This window comes from Colius striatus, chromosome 1 (genome assembly GCF_028858725.1).
Source record: "Colius striatus isolate bColStr4 chromosome 1, bColStr4.1.hap1, whole genome shotgun sequence".
Taxonomy (NCBI): Eukaryota; Metazoa; Chordata; class Aves; order Coliiformes; family Coliidae; genus Colius; species Colius striatus.
In genome coordinates this window covers 144,280,479-144,302,838 of record NC_084759.1, presented here as the reverse complement: position 1 = coordinate 144,302,838, position 22,360 = coordinate 144,280,479, and the positions used below count along the sequence as shown (strand labels likewise).

General features: G+C 39.0%; 1 protein-coding gene across 1 annotated transcript in view; it reads left to right on the top strand.

Annotated features, from left to right (window-relative positions):
• Window positions 1-20,949, top strand: part of PKP2 (plakophilin 2) — a 42,560-nt gene extending 21,611 nt beyond the window's left edge. The window contains exons 6-13 of the mRNA XM_062010729.1: window positions 3,100-3,277; window positions 12,183-12,300; window positions 13,795-13,956; window positions 14,784-14,957; window positions 15,539-15,692; window positions 17,950-18,139; window positions 19,076-19,163; window positions 20,651-20,949. Coding sequence (XP_061866713.1) covers window positions 3,100-3,277; window positions 12,183-12,300; window positions 13,795-13,956; window positions 14,784-14,957; window positions 15,539-15,692; window positions 17,950-18,139; window positions 19,076-19,163; window positions 20,651-20,719 — 1,133 coding nt within the window. The 3' untranslated portion in view covers window positions 20,720-20,949. The remainder of the gene's footprint in view (window positions 1-3,099; window positions 3,278-12,182; window positions 12,301-13,794; window positions 13,957-14,783; window positions 14,958-15,538; window positions 15,693-17,949; window positions 18,140-19,075; window positions 19,164-20,650) is intronic.
• Window positions 20,950-22,360: the final 1,411 nt, after the last annotated feature.

Here is a 22,360-nt window from a genome sequence, read left to right as displayed (position 1 = left end):
GTTGAACAATCCTTCCAACTCCCCAGCAAGCTTCCAGGAACCTACAAAGTTGAATTCATTTCTATCAGAATATTAATTTTGCTTCCAGACACTTTCCCAGCTCACGCTTCAAAGGCAGGCAGGAGTGGACTGCAGACAGGAGGTAGACAGTCACCGTTAAGCATATGCAGTGCTTCTGGATGACCTTGGAATGTACACTGATACCTAAGAAACACTGGAATTGCTGTCCTGTACAGATTGCCCATGTAGCCCAAGAAATGCTGCAACAAAAGGCTTTTCAAACCACAATGCAAACCTCTGAGTGCCTTTCTACCAAAGTGATTAAACCTTGCAATGGTTCCCTGTCTGACTCATGGCTCACCTACAAGTTTTGTTTCTCCTCTTGTATTGCCTTTGGCTTCCTACAGGGGTAGTGGAATCGCACTGCAGTCTTGTAATGCTTCCAGGAAAGGGTTAATAGAGAACCTCTGGGCTTCCACCTGGTCAACATGAGAAACAACTCTGTCTTTCCACATCATACTTATTACTTGCCTACTTTGACTGTAAATTAGAGACTTCTGCGTTGCTCATTAATAAAGAAGTCTAAGCTCAGCAGAGGAAAGCTTTTTGTTTCTACATCTGTGTAGGAAGCATGGTACCAAGGTACTGCACTGAACAAAAACACACAAAGAGAAGGAAGTTGTTGGAGATAAGAATGTTCAAACTCCGAGACACAGTTTTCTCATACCATACTTCATTACCTGTCAGAAATATGATCTTGTGTGTGTGAGATAAGTACATTTTAGCTTTACACGTTTATGTTTAAGGTCACTGGCTTATTAGTACTATCAGTGTTACCAAACCTGCCTAATATTAGACCATATCATATGTTCTCAAAGAATATTTTTTACAACCTGTATTTTCTTTAAGACCTGGGCTGAAGAATACAGTCTGAGTATAGTCATGCAGTGTGCCTTATATTGTCTGATGGAAAGACTGATAGAGTAAAAATGTATGGAGATAAATGCTGATTATATCAAGTGCTGTGTCCTGCCTCACAGTCTGAGCATACCAGGAGAACACACAAAAAACATGAAACCAGTACCCTCACCACAATGGCTTTGTGCTTATGACAGTGATTTGAAAGCTGCCATGGACTGGTTTGCCTAATGCCTCTGTGCAGAAAATAGCTACCATGTTCCTCTCTGCAATTTCAGTGCATATGTGATCTCTTCTTAGGGGGAATAAGACCTCATCAAGATCACATTGCCAGAATTTGCTAGCTTCATAAAATCATTGATACAAGTAAAGGAACTGTAGGCTCTGTCCTTTGTATGGCTGACAAGCTTCTTGCCAATCTCTTAGGAAAGGAATGAGATTAGTCCTGAATAGTAGGAGAGGATGTCACTTGGAGACACTGCAGGAGCCAAGACAGGAATGGTGTTTTGTAGTATATGGAGAGCATGCTGAGGAACAGAAGATGGCTCTGGCATGAGAAAAAAAATGAAATATTATCTTTTGAAGGTAAGCCAGATGAGCCTCCAGGGAGTATCTAGCATCTTGATCTTGTTATCATGCAGCATAAATCTAAGAAATGAAATATATTTTTGCCTGCGGGAAAGACTACAGCACAAACAGAACTGTCATTAAAAGCAACATAAACTTAGAAGGAGACTCCACCCATTTTCCCAAATAACCATCTCAGAGAAAACTGTGCCCTTAGGGATACAGTATAGAGTAGCTGCAAGGAAAGAGCCCACTCCTAAAGATATTTTTTAATGTGAACAAATTCATCCACACCCAGAATGTACTGAGAGAATCCTTCTGAGCCAAGTGAGTCAGTGCCTGTGGGTAAAGGTAGGATTTTTGTTGGAAAACTTACAGTGTGAGCAACATCTTAAATTCCATTCTGACATTTCTATTCTATTCTGTTCAGGTATCTGTCTATAACTGAAAAGGCATTTGTTCCCTTCGATATGATACTCTGTTCTTGTGCCCTTGCATTTGTGTCATTCTCTCTTAACCTGCTTCCCTTACCCTTTGGACTGCTTGTCTGATTTCCTGTAAGCCTTACTTATCCTTCAGGAAAGTACATTCTTCCTTTTATCCCTTAATTCAGAAGTTGAAGGGTTGATCGCAGAAGAAGGAATGGGCTGCTTCTGGCTGGCTTTTGTTTTGATTTTACTGTTGCTCACAATAGCTGAAATTAAATTCAAAGTGTAAGGAGATACAAAAGAAACATTTTTTTGTTGTTGTGAACTGATGAAAGGAACATTCACTAATAGTCTGCCAATGTTTGAAGGAGGAGGTCTGTGAAACTTAGAGCAGCAAGCTGGGGAAACAATGAATGCCTTTGTAGTGAAAAGCAGAAATACGTGTCTTCTTCCAGGGGAAGAGTACTCAAAAAATAATTGTTAGAATAGAACATAAGCAAAGCTGATCAATTATACAAGATTGTATTTGAGATTTCTTTTGCTGTTTGGAGATTGTGAGCAGACAAAGTATTTAGTGTTACTTAATGATTTGCTTAAGTACATCCAACTAGTGTTTGACAGCTTTCCATCCTAGGAAGAATTTTGCTGTTAAGTGTTAGAAAATTTTGGTAATGCTCATCTCCTGTCTTCCAGTAGATTTCCTAAGACCTGTAAACTCATTCTGTGTAACCCTCATCTACTCCTTTTGCATGTGAGTTTACTTTCCCACTCATTAGTCTGTACTTGGAAATGCAACTAGTCCTCCAGGCATCCAGAAGGGCCACATTCCTCCTTGGAAGTGTGGAGAATGCTCACTGGTGTCAGTAGTGTCAGCTCTGTTTATCTTGTGTTTACTTTGGTAAAGGAGAAGGTGATTGCTGCAGATGGTCACTGCACAGCAGAGGAAAAAAACTGCACTTCTGGGTGGGGCATTAGAGATCTAACTGGAATTACTTGGGTAATTGTGCCTTTTTTTTGACTCATTTCAATGTCATCGGGTCACAGCTGGTGAATTCTTCTGCTACCGTTTATGATATTAAGTGCCAGGCAGGCTCCTTCACTTGATAACTTCAAGGAGTTTGAGATTACGTCTTTCAAACTGTGGAGGAGGCTTTTAGCCACTCTGATTTTATTTTGGATATTGCAGGTTTGTTGTGGAATTTGTCCTCCAATGACCAACTGAAGCACCTCTTGATTAGAGAAGCCCTGCAGACGCTGACTGAAGCTGTTCTCATCCCTTACTCGGGCTGGCCAGATAGAGATTACCCAAAGTCAAGTGTTTTAATCGACCCTGATATATTCTACAATGCCACAGGATGCTTGAGGTGAGTACTCAGTCTACAGCTACCCAAAACAGTAGTGGCGATAAAACAGGCCTGCACACTTTCTTTCTTGCTTTGAACTTTGATGGCACCAACAAAAGAGTTTGCATACAGGTCATATTTAGAAATGTCTCATATCAGACCAGAAGAATTACTGCTCAATACAATGAAAACAGTTTTCTTTATAAAGCTCCTATGTATTCATTTGATGCATACTCTACAGACTAAATACACCCATAACAAAAGATAGTATTCAGAGGCTTGGTTGCAGTGCATACTTGCATTGAAGTCAGAGATCCTTCTCTGAATAACAGTAGTTGGCATGAGGTACAATATTGCATTATTAGCCCCTGACTGATGATGACAGCAGCAAAACCAAAGCTGGTTGTAGGACTGCTATTATAAGGGAGCACTGGAGAAAAGTTAACAGTAACTTAAAAGAAACTTTAAACCCCTGTAAGTCTTTTAAAGTTATTTTAAGAATTGTGCAGTGGTCTCTCATTTTTTTTTTGTCATACACCCCTATCAGTAAAAAGCTTTTGAGAACACTTCCTCAGCACATGTATATTTATTTATTTATTTATAAGTTAAATATCTGTACTAAAGTATTATGTCCATTATAAAACCAGAAACTTTGAAGGGTGATATTAAGATGAAATAAACATTATTTTCATTTTAAAAGTTTTATTTCTTAATGGTACAAAAATATTTGTTTCCCACACCCCAATGGGCTATCTTGTGCACCCCCTGGGGAGAACAGTGCTCTACTGGATGTATGGCATGGTGACCTTTAAAGCCTGAGTCTAAAGTTGTATGATCTGCTGATATAAATACAAGATTGACATTTCCACAGGTTACGAAATTCTTCAACCCATATAATCACAGAATGACACTACTTACTTAGTGATTCTGGGATAAAAGATTCATTTATAAGCACTTTGTACCTTTTTCATGGACAATCCCTGCTTCATTTTGATTTTTAAAGTTTTAAAGTGTTAAAAAATGGCTGTCCACTGAAGTCGTGTAAAAATGTGCTTGCTCTATCTATAGGTGTACAAACCTACTCTATACTCTACAAACTCAAACTCTCTTAAACATAGCTTGAGTATTTGTACTTCTGACTTGCAGAACAGATTTATGATTGCATTTGTTGAAAAGTAACAGTGCAAAATCCCATGAAGAGTCCTAGACTATAGCAGATAAAGCAGTAAGGTTTATTTATTTGAAACACAATTTCTTAGTTGTGCTGGAGCAAAACACAGTTATAGGAAGTTAGAGGATTTTTATTATCACATGCTTCCAGAGAATTTGAGTCTATATAAACAAGAAACTAGTCTTCTATAAGGAATAAAGAAAATACACTGTATTCACATATCGCTGTTTCAGAGTAGCCTCAACAGAAATTTGTTGTCATATGTTTCATTCAAGTGGTGGTAATGCTGTTTATAGTGGATAACTCATTGTGAGCAGGTCCTTTGAGCAGTCTGAGGTTCAGACACCTAGGAGTGTCAGCATTTCTCATAAGAAGCACAAAGTTGACAACTTCCTCTCACAATTCCTTGCCCTTGCACTTTACTGTTGTATAGCTCTGTAAGTTCCATTTGGGTTACCAAAAGACTAACATACTTGAAGGATTAGTTCTGGTGTCACAGGTCCATCAGTAAGACAACACGTACCTGGAGTTTTCTTTCAAGAGAGTGAGCAAGTCATGTTTATCTACAGCAATATTGGGTATTAATGGGACTGCAGTGTTTTCTGCCATTTGTGCTCACCTGCTATAATACTTACCAAGTCCTGTCAGCCTTACCAGGCACTGGAGCAATCCTTTGAGTACTAGGCGGAACACACTCTGCAGTGTCTAAATCATTCCTTTTTTCTACTTGGAATATAAACCACAAGTAATTGTTATATTCAGCGTCATCTCCAAGGACCCTTTGGATAATCCTGAGCCATAATCACTTCTCATCCAAACAGATGAAAGGATGTAATGGTACCTACAAGCACAGGGAAGTGTTGAGTTTTCAGCTACTGCCAAGGATACTTACTTTGATGTATTATAATCTATAGACAAACTGATTAGAAAAGGACTTAACCTAAATTAGGAAAAAAGACATATTTTAAACCAAAGTAAGTCTTGTCTGACTTTTTGCACAAGCTCAAGTAAATCAAGGCCAAGGTGCAGCCACAGGGTGGACGAATAGATTTACAGTTGTGTATTTACTACTACAATCAGTTAATAGCCTCATGAACGCAGTAGCAGCTGCTGTAGAGGAACACCAGAGGCCTCAGTAAACACACTGCTAAATGGTTAAAGTATAAAAATCACATTTTTAATAGAAACACCTTTAAAAATAACAGTCCATAAAACTGTGGGCCTTTACATTTGTGACTTCAAAGTCATTGCACATTAAGTAAATACAAATTTAGAGTATCACAGATGCATGTCTTTTGTTCACACATACAAAAATGTGTGAAAGGATATTAATGAGTAATATATGAGTACATGAGCATGGCCTGAGTTTTAAACTTTTTTTAGTGAAGTACAAGGAATTAAAGTTGAAATGTAGAGACTGGGAAGCTGCCCAGTTTTGCCTTACACACACCTGCTTTGCTAACATGTCCTATAGGAGAGCGGTTGTATCTGTATTGCATGAGATTTTACTGTGTAAACAGCTCTGTGTCTGACTCGTGTGGTTTCAGCAGACAAATGCATTGTTAGGTATACAAAATACTCAACAATAAAGCACCTTTTTCTGCAGGAACTCCTATCAGCCCACTAACTACTAATTAACTTCATCCCTAAGTAATCATTAATTTTTATTTACTCTGATGGCTCAAACACAAGTACAGAGAAACATTAACTACCTATAATATAACCTCTGTAGCTAGTGCTAGTGGTGTTGTCAATGAAATAAAGCAGGTTGTCTTTTTTTTTTTTATATTAATTAGGCCAAACTGCATTTGTACAAAAAACAAGTCTGGTTGTTAGGGCTGCTGCTCTGTGGTGATTTGACCTGCTCCTCTCCTTTGTTTGGACTCTGGAACCATCTCCTCCCTGTGAGGCAGCTGAGGGAGCAGGCACAGGATCATTCTCATTTGACTGTGGTATTGCATTTTCTGAATTTGCTGCAGCAACTTGGCTTGATATGTGACCAAAAAGGCTTAACAGTAGTCAAGCTGTTTTGAATTAAATAAAAATAGTTTCTGAACATACCTTACTCTGTACAGAAAATCAGTGAATGGGGCTACTCAAGAGCTGCAATTAGCTCTGCGGCCTTAATGAAAAATCTCTCTAACTGCCCTTATCTAGATAACTAGATAAACTGCCCAAGGATACATTACCAATTTTTAAAATGATGTCCATATTCTAATTATTCTTATTTTTAAGATCTTGAACACTGAAATCTATAATTAGAACAAGAAAGACTTGACAATTCAGAGGTGAGGTTGATCTGCAGGATCATCAATGTACTTTCTAGCAGAGGACAGTTATTAATGAAGCTTGCCGTATTTGTATAGACCAAATATGTGAGATTTTAAAGATTAATCAGTTTGTATCTCTCTATCAGAAATTCACACACCTCTCAAATTAGACCACTAGAAGTATTTATTCCTTTTGTATAAATTAAAAAAAAAAATCTCTACACAAAGAAATGCCAAGAACTAAAAGAAGAGCACACCACAAAGTAAAAAAAAAAACCCTGTACACTGAGAGAATGTTCCTAGCAATGAATATGTTTAAAGAATATATATATTTACTGGAATATAAAACTGTAATTAGTCTTCTCTTTTGTAATACCAACATGTTTGTTGTGCATGTTGATAAAGTCTATAGCCTGCAGCTTCAATTCAAGGGTAAAAAATAGCACTTTGAAGTGCAATATGTTATGCATCGTACAGCACTTACTTAGAGGACTTCTTTTCAAAAGAAGCCAAAATTTCTTTTCCAAAATTTACATACCCCTTTTGACTGAAAGAGACACCCATAGACCAAACTAACACTATCATCTGACACGGGCGTATGTGATGTGCCACACAGTTACCAACTGATAAATTAAAGCTCTCTTCATCCTCTTTGACAGAATTTCAGTAGGAGAAATGAATCCAGATCTAGCAGATAGTATTGCAGATATTGACACTGTAATGAGTGAATGACCAGAACAGTCCATGTTCTGCTTAACAGTTATTGCCAGAAGCATTGTGAAAGCCTGAATCTCGGCTGACTGTGTCAGTATATGCAGATAGGGAAGTCTGATGTTAGAAGAGATTGTTAGTTCCATTCTCTAGAACTGCAATTTGTCTTAATGTTTTGCTTCTGACACAGTTTTACTGAAGTCACATGTCACAAAACATAATAAAAAGAAGCTGTATATACCACATAATTCTGCATTATCATTTAGAATAAGTAATGGAAGTGTTCAGTCCTGAAATATGATAAAATGTACTGTGCCTTGAACATGTAGAATTAGCCAAATCAAAGACTTCACTGGTTGCCTGACGACAAGCTCAACAAGTAATACTGGTGTGTTAACTACCTAGAGGAGTATTGCAGACTTTTGTAGACCAATCTTGTCAGATTTTAAAGGTAAAGTGACTTTTTCTTGGCCTGAAAATCCTACACATAATAATTGTGTCTCCAGTTCCAATAAAATAGGTAGAAATCTTCAAGGTACTTAGCCTCCTCCTCCATACTCCTTCTCTGAATCTGAACAGATAAGATACCAACAGCATGCAGGATATATGGGTTTGAATATTATTTATATATACCAGTGAATTTCTGGCATGACTCTTCCTCTGATTAAAAGGAAGGCTTAGTAGAAGGCTGTCTGTATTATAGCTTGAAAACTTATAGTGGTCTTGTTCTGTTTTTGCCTTGAAATATTTTTGCCTTGAAAGACCTGTTCCCAAAAGTTCTTCAGTGCTGAACTTTACAAAATATATGTTTAGTGGTCACATTTCATCCTGCAAAACACTTCGTTAAAGTATTGGAGCTAGCAATCACAGCTGCTGTGTTTCATTACAGAGTCCTCCTTTTTAGGTCGTCTGTAATTGGAGCATCCTGTGGCTCTATATATCCTAATTCTTCAAAATTTTCTAGACAACTGTCTCTGGAGAAGGCAGCTAAACGCTCTGTTCCTGGTTCCCCAGACAGTGAAATAGAAGTAACTCTTCCTTTTCTGTTATTATTTTTCACACTTTGTCCCAGCTTCCTTTTAAGCTCTTTGTGAATTACACAGTGACCCACAAGGACGATGGAAAGCTCTAGTTGGAGGAAGTAGTACTATTGCATTTCAGACCAGGAGGCTTCATAAACCTCTGCTTTCATTTGCTCTGGGAGAAGTGAAGCCAAAGCTCTCACTGTGTGCTGAAAAGTGTAATGGCAGCTCAATTTCGTAATGGAAGCTTCCAAGAGAGAACATAAAACGAATGACTTCTGATAACAAGTCTTTGAACTAAGACCTCTTGCATAGCATTGCCACTCCTTGAAGTTTATTTCCATCCATTCTTATCTTCTCTTGCCCATTCTTCATATTATCTGCTTCCCCAATTCCTGAAAGGAATTTTATTGTTTCCAGCAAGAAGCTTGCAGCCTGGCGCCTGCAGTTGCTAAGTAGAACCCTGGATACCTTTCCCTCCCTGTTTCATTTCTGAGCTGTGTAAGGCATGAAGGGAATAGAATTTCACAAACTACTTCAGGCAATTGTTATCATGTAATTGAGGTAAATTCAAATTACCACTTGTATCAGAATGAGTTCCAGGAGCAAAAGCTGTCTTCTTGTCATCGTGTGGGTCATTAACAGCAGTACAAAATACCTTTTCCAACATAGTCGGCCAGAGTGTGATTCAACACCGGCTTAAAGGGAGTATCCCTTTCATTTGGTGTCATTTGCAATCCAACTGAACATAAATTATTGTTCTGTTTCTTTCAAAATCACGCTTGCTTTTACTATGTTATATTTCTTTGTATTTATCTCACATATCTGGATCAAAACAATATTTCCCAGTAGGGAATTGGCTGATTTTCCACAAATGTCACAGGAACGTAGGCAAATGGCTATTTTGGTTACAGATACAGTGACACTATGAATGCCTGCAAAAGAAAACAGAAGCAGCAGATATGGGATGAGCTATGAGGCATGTAGATAGACATGATGCATCTACATGAGTATGCGGAATAGTTTGGGCATGTCACCAGGATTTCCATGTTTAAGCATGACATGTCAGGGATTTGTAATAGCTGAATGATGTTAAAGTGTAAGTTCTGAGTCATTCAAAGGAGATGATCCCTACTACCAGCAATCTCCCTGAGGTTGCATTCTCTGTGCAACATTAGCCCAAACATTCAGTATCAAAGTAGGGTAGAGATACCAGAAATTGGGTAGCAGGAGAGTTTTGCTATGATAAGGGTCTTGATCTTGACTCCAACTGATCCTTTTTTTAGCATGGATGTATTTGTCTCAGTGTACTTCTTATGAAATGCAAGGGAAGCAAACTTGCATAGCAGATCTGAAGATTTCTAGGTAGCCCTGAAGGCTCACCATGGGGGTTGCCATGAGCCACAGTACTGAGTCAGCCCAAACATGGAAATAACAGGCACTGAATATTTCAAGGGCCTTCACGAGCTCCACTACCAGTTCCTGAGCTCAGAGGGAGGTGTTCCAGTTGTCAAGAACCTCATATCTTGGGAAGCCAAAAAGTCAGTTTCTCAATTTTCTACTAAAAATGTTGCCTTTGCTTCCAGTTGTTATTTTTTTACAATTTGTGCTTCATTTTATGCACAGGATAAATTCTGTGACATTTAAACTGTCAACTGAGGTTTGCCTTCAAATCAGTTCTGACTCTATTCAGAGTAAAATGGTTACTGCTGTAATTGAGTAAGTGGGAGAGCAGGAGCTCTTCCCTTCCCAGTCCACATTGTGGTGATAAGAAAACAGGGAAAAGTGGAGAATGGAATGGCCATATGTGTACAGATGTGCACACAGTCACACACTGATACCTCTGGCTTGGTGAACAGTTGAGCATCAGCTTCTTCTCTACCACCTGAGCTAGAATGGTATGTGTCTTACCATATGCATGGTAGACAGCAGGGCCAGGAGATTCTCTCTCCTTCCACAGACATTCAATGTGATCATAGTTGTCAAAAGTTCAGAGATTATTAGAATCGTGTACTGTGACAAAACAAAATATTGTATCAGCTGAAGTGTCTTTGATGAGGGCAATTCCATGCTTATCTTTTAGTAGTATTTTTAGTCTGTGTGCCTCAGCAACTATTTTTGCTATGTGCTAGTAGGGCTGTTACATGTACATTTCTGTCAGCATAACCATACACTTACAAAGGATGACATGCCTCCAATGTGACATTTATAGGTAAAATTACATTCCAAAGTGATATCCATAGTAGACCATGTTAAGGAATCTGAATATTGATTCTATGATAGATAATTCAATGAGAGAATAAAGGAACTCAGAAATAGTGATATTGTTAACAGAATGACCTAAACTAAAGCTATAATTACAGTCCATTAGTATTAGATCTGAATATGTAATTCCAGGAGCAAAAAAACCCCAGAACTGAGAGTATATAAACCATTGTAATTTCCAGTGGGTAAAGTAAGCATGTAAAATAAACACCCTGAAACTATCTAAAAGAACATGTCTCTTTTTATTTGTGGTGGATGCTAAGATTGGGATATACTTAATGTTATTTCAAACAAAGAAGGTGAAATGTGATACTGTGAGCAGCTTTTTGGCCAGAAGAGCTGCGGGTGTCCAAAATAATGAGGCCTAGATTTATAGTTCCAGCATTCCATAATTCGGAGTTTGTTCAGTTGTAAAAATAATTATACCTTAAAATGGTGTTGTTACTTCCCTGGAAATCAGTGGCTTATTTAGAGCCAAACTTCAAGCAGCAAGTGTGTGGCTTTTCAAGAATTTCTAAATCACTTCATAATTCATTTTCAAGTTGTACTTGGGTTACCACAAAGCACAGAAAATGTTACTTGAAAACCAGGGGAAAAGTGGCTTCCTTTGTGTCTGGAGGAAGCAGAAGATGTGCAGAGCAGTGTCTGAGCTGCAGTGGTAGAACAGCAAAAGGCATCTGCAGAAGGCATCTGGCGTTTGCCTCTTCCTGAACAGCTTCTAGTGGCTTCAGCTTTTTTTCTGCTCAGATGCCAGCTGCCTCTGTGGGAAGCTGTGAGTCAGCTGAGCAGGGTGTTTTTTTTCCTTTTCCTTGTCTCACATTGCTGTGTGACTTCTATGGGACTGGGGCAGCTGCTCTGACCTATCATCTCAACTGTCTTTGCCTGCCCTCCTACCTTCTAGCACCCCTCAAAGCATTTCTGTGCGCACCTGAATTGCCATGTGAAGCTGGCCCCGTAACTGACATTGGTTATCTGAACATATTAATGTGCAAATGTTGCTAAAACTCTCTGAACATCTGTCTGTCAAAGGGTCATCTTGGATCAGGAACTGGTTCCTTGTAGGTAAATCCTAAAGGACAGTTGCGTGCATGGAAGTTTTTACAGGTCTCTTTCCTTGATACTTTGACATAGCTACTGTCCTAAATATTAAAAACATAACTAAAAATGGAATAATGAAAAAGTCCTGGTTTTTTTTACTGTTTAAAAAGGATTCATTCAATACTGAGGTGAAGATTTGGATGAGGTCTTACCTTATCCATCCAAGCACAAGAGTTTTTTTTTTTCTGAAGTGCTTCGTGTTTTTTGTCTGGGAGTGCACTGAAGTGAAAGTTTCACTTAGCAGAGGCTCAGATTATCTTACAGCTCTGAAGAAAGGAGGCAATCAGCCTTAACTTCCGCTAAGATTTAGTTGGGAAAGTTTGTCAGAAGGGCACAAGAAAATATCTTTGACTACATCTCTTTTCACCAACATATTCCTTCCTGCACAGAAACATGAGCTCTGCCGGCCCGGAAGGAAGGAAAAAGATGAGAGAATGCAACGGCTTGATTGATTCTCTTGTGTATTACATTCAAGGAGCTATTGCAGACCATGAGCCTAATGACAAGGTATTCCTTGAGATTAAAGTTCTTTTCCTAGGGGAAATTGAGCTTTTTTGGGTTGTGTTTTGTTGTTGTTGTTGTTGTTGTTTTTTTAACTGATGTTTAGAAACAATTGTGATGCAACTGCCAAAGTTATGTTATATTTGCAGGGCTTTTAGAACTGACACCAAAGATGAAAGTCCAGTAAGAAGCATTTTAGAGTACTTTTATCCTGCAATCTAAAACAATAACATATATTAGCACTGGGAAAACATTTTCAGAATCCCTAGAGAGAGTTAGAAACTTAAGTTCTTTTTTTGAAGTGAGATAAATTCACAGCTTTCAGAGATACTGAAACACCTGAGGATATTATCTTTTTTGTTGTCTCAGGGAGCTAACTAGAGCTTAAAAGTTAATCTGGTTACTCTCCTATATATTTAGTGCTATATAACCCTTAGGAAATGAAGAACCTAAATCCCTTTGAGTGGAAGTGAGATCAAGGAGCTTGCATCATTTAGAATGGGATGAATTTTCATAAGTTTGTTACACATTATAGTTGTTACCTAAACCAGTAACTACACGGAGATGTACACCTCCAGGAGTCAATTCCTCTCATTCTCTTCCTCCCACATTGACTGCAGGTGAACACTGAACTTAGACTAGATGCTTGTCTTGTAACTGGGTGAAGTTGAGAGAGAAGACTAGCCATCACTTATGAGAAGATTATCTGCAGCTTGTGAGGCACTTCTGGTGTGCCTGCTACAACTTGTACTGTGTAGTGGTAATTACATGGCACATTTATAGCACTATTCTAGGATTAGTTACTTGAGCTTCTCCGTCTCCCTGTATTCAGTGCCATTAGCTTCAGGGAGAACCCAGTGCATTACGCTTATGCCAATAGCTCCCTGCTGCATTTTGTCTTAAAACCGCTCATTACTTTTTTACATTCAAAAAAGGAGGAACCACTAATAAAGCTATTTGCCATGAGACTCATCACTCAGAAGTGTTAGACTTGACCTTAGCTGTGCCCAGAAAGGCACACCTAATTAAAAAAAGCCTTCTACCACAGAAAAGTGTTTCCTCCTTAGAAAAAATACAAAGCTTTGTTTTTGCTGACACTATGGCGAGGTGTGTACGTGATTGTCTTTACTCTTAAGCTCTTAAATGTTCCCTGGCACACTTCTGGTCTGTGCCAAATAGCACTCGCCCAAACAATTCCCAGGTACAGTTCAGGAATTATAATGTCCCAGGACCGTTTCCAGCAGGCACGCTCTCCACTACAAATGCAAGCCTTGTGTGTCAGTTGGCCTCAGTGCTCAGAAACATCCCAAGGCATGTTTCATTTATCAGTGTACATGCAGTCTTGTGGATCACTGGCATAAAGACTAACTCTTCTGTAAGCCATTAGAAGCTCTGCAGGTAGTTGTTGAAGATCCAAGAATGAAAGTTTTTCCCATGTCTCTGCATGTCCCTTCAACACATGCCAAAGCTTTCAAGATTTCCATTCTTTTGTTATTTTAGGCCACAGAGAACTGTGTGTGCATTCTTCACAATCTTTCCTACCAGCTAGAGATAGAGCTCCCTGAGAGCTATGCCCAGAGCATATATATCCAAAGAAGAAATATTTCTAACAGTGATAAAACACCAGGCTGTTTTGGAACACGGAGCAGAAAAGTAAAAGAGGTAAAGCACATGTTTTGTTACATCTTGTTTTGTTAATCAGTTGTAGCAACTTCTGCAGAATAGACTGTAATCTACTTAACAAACTGTTAGCCATGTATCTGGCAGTGTGACACTTACCCCAAAAAAGCAAATTTGTTGATGGCCTTTCCTGACACCCATTATCTTTTTCAGCTACTGGTGATGAGAATGACAGAGCAATTCACTTTTTCACTAGTTGAAGAATAGTGCCTCTCACTTCCACTCCCTCTGATGGATCCAAGTGGTGTCTGTTCCATGTACACCAATTGTGCAAGTGCCCTACCAATGAGTGGGGGTTGTGATGATTTCACCACTGAAATCAGCACAAGGCCACTTGCCACTTCCATGACTTACTTGCTTTTGGGCTATCTCAAAACTTCTTTTGATGCCACATTGTACACAGATCACAAATACTCTGGCAACCGGGAATTGTTGGCAGGAAAAGGTATTAGGGTAGGGCAAAAAGAAAAAGATTGGTGATCCTTCCTCATCTATTTCTTTTGCTGGAGTGTATTCTGCCTTCTCCCGTTCTGTCCACAGTATAACTGGAGGTGACCATTTCTGTTTTGCCTTGGCCTTGGCCCCAGCCCTTACCTACAGTTGCTAAGAGAAGAGAAGCAGCTTCCCCCATACCTATCTACTCTTTTTTGAATGAGGTGGCCAGTATAGTTAAGTACTGAAACTTTACACAATGTCGTTTGAGTTCATAACTTGATAATCTGTAAATACAAAATACCTAGTTTTGCTTGTGATGCATTAAGTCATATAAGGTCACTGTTTCTAAAGGCTTGATGTGTTTACATGTTTAGAAGCAGCAGGACACTCCACTGCCTGAGGAAAAGAGCAATCCCAGAGGTGTCGAATCGCTCTGGCATTCCACGCTGATTAGGATATATCTGTCCTTAATAGCAAAGAGTACCAGAAACTACACCCAGGAAGCATCTCTGGGAGCTCTTCAGAACCTCACAGCTGGCACGGGACCAGTAAGTCAGCCTTTTTAAATTTTTCTTGTTTAGTTCTTTATGTGAATGTGTAGAGTTTAGGGCTGCAGTGCAACATACCCAGCTCACTGAGCTCAGATAACCCCCAGCAAGTCACTGGCTCACAAACATCATCACGGAAATCAAAGAGCATTGAAGAGGAAGTCATAACCAGCAGCACAGCTATTTCTTACTTGGCAAATATGTGGACAGCTTCACTCTGTGTACACCTCCACATTTGGAATTTGCTAATTCTTTGCACAGTGAGGGATGACTAAATGTTAAAGGCACCAAAAAAGTGGTTTTGTTGAACATTATCAGATCTGTGTTGAGAAGGAGGCTCTGACACAAGCACAAGTCACTTTTGTGGTCAAAGTGCACGTAGAAGGAGGGCTCAAAACCTCTTTTATGTCACCTTCCTTTTCTGTAGGAACTCATGTGTAGCTCTGGATTTTAACTATTTTAAATAGTTAACTATTTTAAATAGTTGAAATTCTTAAACTGATGTAGAGAAGCTGCTGTGATTTTTTATGAGGCCATTCATTCACGGTAATGACACGCTATTGCCACATGCCTTATCACAGATGCCATTTGCGGTGGCCCGGACTGTTGTTCAGAAGGCAAATGGCCTCCCAAGTATTCGAACTATGCTGCATGTAAGCCATCCAACAGTAAAGAAGACAGCAGTCTCACTGCTCAGGAACTTGTCTCGCAACACCTCTCTACAAAATGATATAGGTGAGCAAAGATTAACATTGTTTTTTTTCAGTTTCTCTGCTCTCTTTAAAGTTTCCATCTTTGGAAAAGAAACACAAAAATGATATGGGAGTTTAGTAGATTTTTAGGTCAGATACTTGTAGTCATTGTACAGGGTTGAAAATAAAGAGTTTTGCCTAAGAAAGACTCCTCCCTCAAATTTTCTCTAAATTATGTATTCCTTATCAGATACTTCCATTGATGTTAAAAAAAATACGTAGTGCAGATAAAACCTACACAGATTTAGAGTTTTTCTTCTGCTTAAAATAGGGTACAGGAGGGTGAGGGCCAAGTTATGTGCTGTCACAGCTATGTAATTCTTTGTGAGAAATCATACAGCATCTCTAATTCTTCTAGAAAGATCATCTTTTCATCCTTTAAACACAAAGCTTTGTAAGCTTGCAGCTTCACGGTTTTCCTACATAATTGCTTTGAGAATGGAAGCTAGAAAGTGCTATAGAGAAAATAGTTCCATCTTTTTAAAGGACCTCATTTCTAAAATGTTACAATTATTTTGACATGAAGTCATTTCTATTCTGAGTGTTCTCATTTCAATTTAATATATATTTGATTTTTTTCCCTACTAATAGGATAAAATAATTTTAGATAATTTGTTGCCTTTTTCTGTGTCCCCACCAAAGGGACAAAGGGAAATTACAGGCATACAACTGGTTCATGGGGCCAGATTAGCTTCCATAATTATGCAGAAGAGACTCCTGGGCACTGTTAAATTCTTAGAGAACATTCTTAATTAATGAAAATATTATAATATGCTGTTGGTCTGATTTCAAAGGTGTAATCCATGTGTTGTTAAAAAATTACAAGTGGTGAATCCCCCAGAAAGAGCAGGAACTAAACTGAGGAGAAGCTGGGATTTCATCAGGAAATACACTTTTTGAAAGCATATGGGAAAGATAGAATAGCATGAAGATGTGAAGAAAGGTGCCTTGTCTTGCATGTTCCCAGTCATTTCCTTGCTTTATCCACAGTCGTGAGATATGGGGGAGTTTCAAGAGACCCTGTTCTCCATGAAAAGATGTTCTTTTTGATTGACTGAAGTCACATATGAATTGAGATCAAGTTCTCCAAATAATTTTTTGCCAAAGGGAAATATTTTGAAGGGCATACTGTTTCCCAGATCAAAGTGTTTCTGTATTTATTAAGCAAATGAACCCTTCATATCAAATTGAGATAAATTTAACATAAGACATATTTTGAAGTAAAATGATTGACAAGCAGTGGAAAATTTTCTATTTTACTTGAAAAAATAGTGTTTATTCCAAACCGACATTTTCAAGATACTCCAATTGTGCTTTCTGAAAATAGCCTTCCTTGATTTACCAATAGAAGAAAAGATGGACTCTCACGTCTGACATAATTGCTCTGACTGATACTTAGCATAGCATGTGGTTCATTCAGTTTTAAAGGTCTTTTTCTTAATTACTTGTCATTTAATCTCAGTATACGTGAACTTTGTCACACACCCATCTGGAGGGATGAAGAGAACTCATATAGAGAAAAGAACTCTGTCCAAGTGAAACACTGGTTAGGAAGGGGAGGTTGGCCTAAAATGACCCAAACTACTGCTGCTTCTTACAGTGGGAGCAGTTGGCTATGCGTGCTTGCTGACTGCTGTAATTTTCTTTGCTAGCTCTGGTCTACATGGCACAGATCTCACAGTGTACAGTAGAACTCAGCTGCTGTCCGGAACTGCATTGGTTGGCTGGTGGGGTCATATGTAGTGTGCCCGAAGTGATGAGGTGTTTCTTAAGCAGGGATAGACTTCAGAATATGACATTCTGCTTAAATGAATAGCTTAGAAACTGTCTCAGAAGGCTGAGTGTGTGCATCCTCTTACAGACGACTGCTGACAAGTGCTGTGCGAACAATTGTGCTGCAGTCATCCTTTCTTAGTTTGCTGCATTTCACTGTGCCTGTCATTATCTATAGGATACACAGGGTTCATTGGGAAGTGGCAGACTGCTGCTAGCATATGCCTAGTGACCTCACTACAGTACATGAGTTATTAATGGACTGAGTATGCAGCAAAATATGTACTGTCTGATTTAGTAGAGAGGTAGCTTAACCTAAATTGTGGGGATGAAGTGCAAGTGTGAAACCATGACTCTACTGTGGGAGCATACAGCACCCTGACAGGTAATAATGGGAGGGATAAAGTTTTGTAGACCCTTAAACAGATGTTAGTAATGGAATTGCTTGTCTCTCTTACAACTTGCAGCTAGAGAAGTTTTACCTGATTTGGTCTCGATACTTCCTGAGTCTGTCCCTGGGTCTGATATTGTATGTGAAACCACAGCATCCATCTGCTACACCTTGTACAACTTGACACAGAGCAATTCACACAATGCACGGCTTCTCCTGAGTGCTGACGGTCTACCAAAGATCATTGCCATCAGCATGAGTGACAGGTAAGATGGTTGAAAAGCCTTCCCCTCTCCCTGGGGAAAAAAGAAATTGCACTTGAGGGGAAAAAAGCTACAGGACAGCTTAAACAAGTGTGTGTGATGTGAAGAGAGTTGCACATTTTTGGGAAATATAGAGAAATCTCCTATGACAACTATTCCATCCACAGCTAAATTTACCGTGTTATAGCGTTTTCAATAAGTCCTCAGAAGATAATGGCACAATATTCTGATATAAATGGTGTCTGACCATCAAATCTTATGTCCTCATAAGAAAATCTTTCTGTCCTCAGAAAGTTCTATCTTTCCCGTTCCTCACAGCACAGCCCCAATAATCTTCAGCAGTAAAGCAGAGGGATATATTTTACAGAATTTAAAGAACTGTACTTTAAAATTGTTTATAAAATAGATAGTAGATAATAGATTTGAAATTCCTTTAATCATTCTTTAATATGTAATCACATGCAATCAACATTTACTTGAAAGACAAGTAGTGCTGTATGAGTGTGAGTAATTACTCTGTTTGCCATCCTCTCTTTTCACAAAATGAAAGAGGAAATCCATCTTCTTAAGAGGGGCTTCATGAGGTCCTTAATAGTTTAAATACTGTCTAACTAACCAGAGATTTTACATGCTGGAATGATCCTTTTGAGTGCTTGTTATGCTGAGGTTCAACTGAAAATGAATAGTGTGATAGCTGCTGTAAGATGAAGTACTTCATTTCTCTCCTAATTTTGAGGAATGAGTGAAGCAGGGAGGCATGTTTAATTTGTTTCAGTAGTCAGGACAGCATGGAACATTCTACAACGTCTAAAGAGGAGTAAAACAGAAAGAGAGACCGAACAAATACTATGAGGTTACATTTGCTGAATTCTGCATATGCACTGTGATTACAAAGTGGGAATTCAAAGGTGTTTTGCCATTCTTTTTGCCCGATTGCAGCAACATGTTCAGCAAAGCTAGTAGGGCTGCTTCAGTCCTCCTCTACTCATTGTGGGCACATACCGATCTCCACAGCGCTTACAAAAAGGTAAGATCTCAGGTAGAGCAAACACATGTAATCTGTCCTTTTGAACTCATTTCTCCTCTGGGACACTTCACACTTCTGCACTGTTAAGAAATAACCTGTGATAGGGTTTCAAGTGGTCTCTAAATTTAGTGATCCTGCACAAGTAATGCCCACCCTTAATTTTTGCTCATCTGTGTTCATATTCTCTCCCTCTATGGTTTTACATCCACTGGCAAAATTTTTGAAGAACGTTGCTGCTTCCTGCCAAAAGTATCAGGTGGTGAGAAATGATGCACAGTAGGTGTTCATCAACCGCTGGCTGAACCAACTTGACACAGAGGGCCTAAGCTGCCAACAAAAGCAAAGGCAGGGTGAGGCAGCTTCATACTTTAAAACGAGAGTGGTTTTGTTCTCCTTCTTGTTTATATGGTGTGGGAGAGCAGGTGTTAGTTACAGTCAGATAAAAAGCCTGGGAAAGGTGTTGTCAAATGTTTAGTGCCACAGTCAAAATCAAACAAAAAATGGCCAGCATGTATCAGCCAACAAACCGGTTTGTTTCTTTCCTTTTGAAGCTCTGTGACAGCTTTTTCAACATACAGCTGGATTGACTTCACCCTACCTACACTCAATCTGCATTTCAAACTGTTTTCCTTCCTTGTTTTCTTACTGTTCATAATTTCTGTCACCTAAAATTTCCTATAACCTAAAACTATTCAATTTTTCAAGCTCTAGACTTCAGCATTTATTAGCCATCTTATTTCTTGTTAAAATTTGCTCAAAAAAAAAAGTTACCTATAGTGTAGTATCCTTTTAACAGTCTTGTATCACAATCATTAGCATACTGCCCCACAGACCAGAAACCCAAGTTAAGTAATAAGGGTACTGTACCCATAAAAAGTCTAACTGAATTTTATTGTCTCTGAGTTTTTTGTAGCTGCATTATCTTTACTGTACAGCAATATCCCTGGTGGTATGAATTTTCTGAAGTCACTGCTACTTTGTATATGCCTATAAGACACCTTTGTTGGATCTGAGTTTCAAACAGTGCTGATTACTTGGTGTTCCTGTGCACATCAGGTCCTCAAGAGATATCAGGTCAGCACTGAAAACTGCAGGCCACCTAGTCGTTTTTTAAGAGTGAGTCTAATAAGCAGCAGCAGTCGCTTGACCAAATGAGACTGATAAAATACTGAGTCATTTTCCTGTGCTCTTTGTTCAGATAGGGCGACATTAGTCACCTAAAAATCAGGAGTTTGTAGAGCTGAGCTGGAAGGATAGGCCCCCCATACAGTCAATGGAGAGAGTTGAGCAACTCCAATGTTTCATCTCACCTGTCTTTGAATGGAGTCACTCCTAGGAGATGTCCATTCTGTCTCTGTTGACTGGAGAGGACTCTGCCTAGACTCCTACTAAAGCTCCACGTCTCGCTTGTAGGCCACTAAACCCAGCCTTCCCTTGCAGAATTGGCACTGAAGACAGTGAATTATTCTGTCTCTTTTATTCCACAGGCTGACTTTAAGAAGGCAGATTTCATCAATAGCCGGACCACAAAAGCCTATAACTCGTTAAAAGATTGAATCAGAGCATAACACCACTGAAGACAAATGAGATCATACATCAGTTAAAGTAACTATCTTCACACAGCCAGTGTTGCCATCGTGAACTAGGAAGTATCTCAGAAAAAAAAAGAGGCTGATTTTATATGAGACTTGAGTGACCAGAGGGTAGCTGGTTTGTGTTTTTAATCCTAATCACCTTGTTGCCACCATATGTATCAATACAAGAATAACCAAAGATGGATTCTTCAGGATGTCTGAAGTGAAGTTTCATCCAGGTTTACCACTATTCAGAGCTTCAGATGACTGCCTTTAGACTAACAGGCATTTATACAGAGAGGTTGGAAATGCCAACTGGTAGCAATTTTTTTCCAGACTCTTTTATACAGATAGTTTTCTACAGTGGGTAAGCATAAAGTGCACTGCTCAGGATATAGTAATTTTTCACCCTTTTGTTTTTTCCCACTTGCTAAATAAGACTCTTCAGACTCTGTGAGTATATATAAGAAGCTGTTTCACTATCTGCATTATAAAAGCACCAATGAAGTTAAAATTATTATTTTTGTATTGCTTGTATTCATGTGCTCACTGATTCCTAAGCCTCTTTCCTTTGAAATTTCACCAGCAATAGCAACAAAACTGAATTTACGTACATCTTTTCATCCCTTGCTCCTCTCATCCTCTCTCACGTGGCTGTTGTTCAGAATGGTATTAACTAAGAACCTCTATATTTCAGACACTTTGGGTTGTACTTAGACCCATCGTTCTTTACTAGTTGATGGAAGAGTTATTTGTTGATGATGTAGTGATTATTTTAAGAAAATTGCATTTTCAAAATGATTCTGTTGATAATCTATATACAGCAAAGGGAGTGGTGTCTTGCCTTTTTTTGAAGTAACGCACACATGAGGTTAGGCTCCATGTTGCTTAAGGAATTCATCTGATCCTTCTTCATATTCTCTTACTTGAAATCGTCATCCTCCCTACAGCAATTATGTGCAATGTGATAACTGAAAGACTGTGTCTACACATGTAGGAATAGGTAACAGGAGGAAAAAAATTTCCTAAGCACCTAAAGGCTGTTCCCATGATACGATCCTCAGAGTGGGAAAAGAAGCATTAAAAAGCCTCCATCTGGTGCCTTTGGTATACTATATTTATCTCAACAACCCAGTAGTTAAATTGTCCATTAAATCTATAGGAAGTTCATATATAAATATATAAAACTCTGGATTGGATCATTGTCTGTCATGATCTGGCATTACTCTTCTGAAATCAGGGGAGCTAAGCTACATTTATGGCAACCAAGATGTAGGCTTGTAAATACATATGCCATCCTGCACAAACAGAGCCTGTTCTGTACCCCTGTGTTGATCACTGGCACTGGAGCTGTTAGTATCCTGAAGGGTAATCCTTTGAGTAGGAACCTCACAGATCATCAAGTCTATTTGTTTCAACACTCCCGTCCAAAGGTCTAGCTCCTACCAGAAACTTAGAACCAGCGGATTGTGACACTGCACTGTGTACTAACATATTTCTTGATGCTGAGGAGCTAAATTCTGCTGGTAGATGCACTCAGTTCTCACAGGGTTCCCAAAAAGTCCCACACATGCATGCAGGACAGAATGTGTCCTGGGGAGGTAAGCACACAAACCTGCTTTC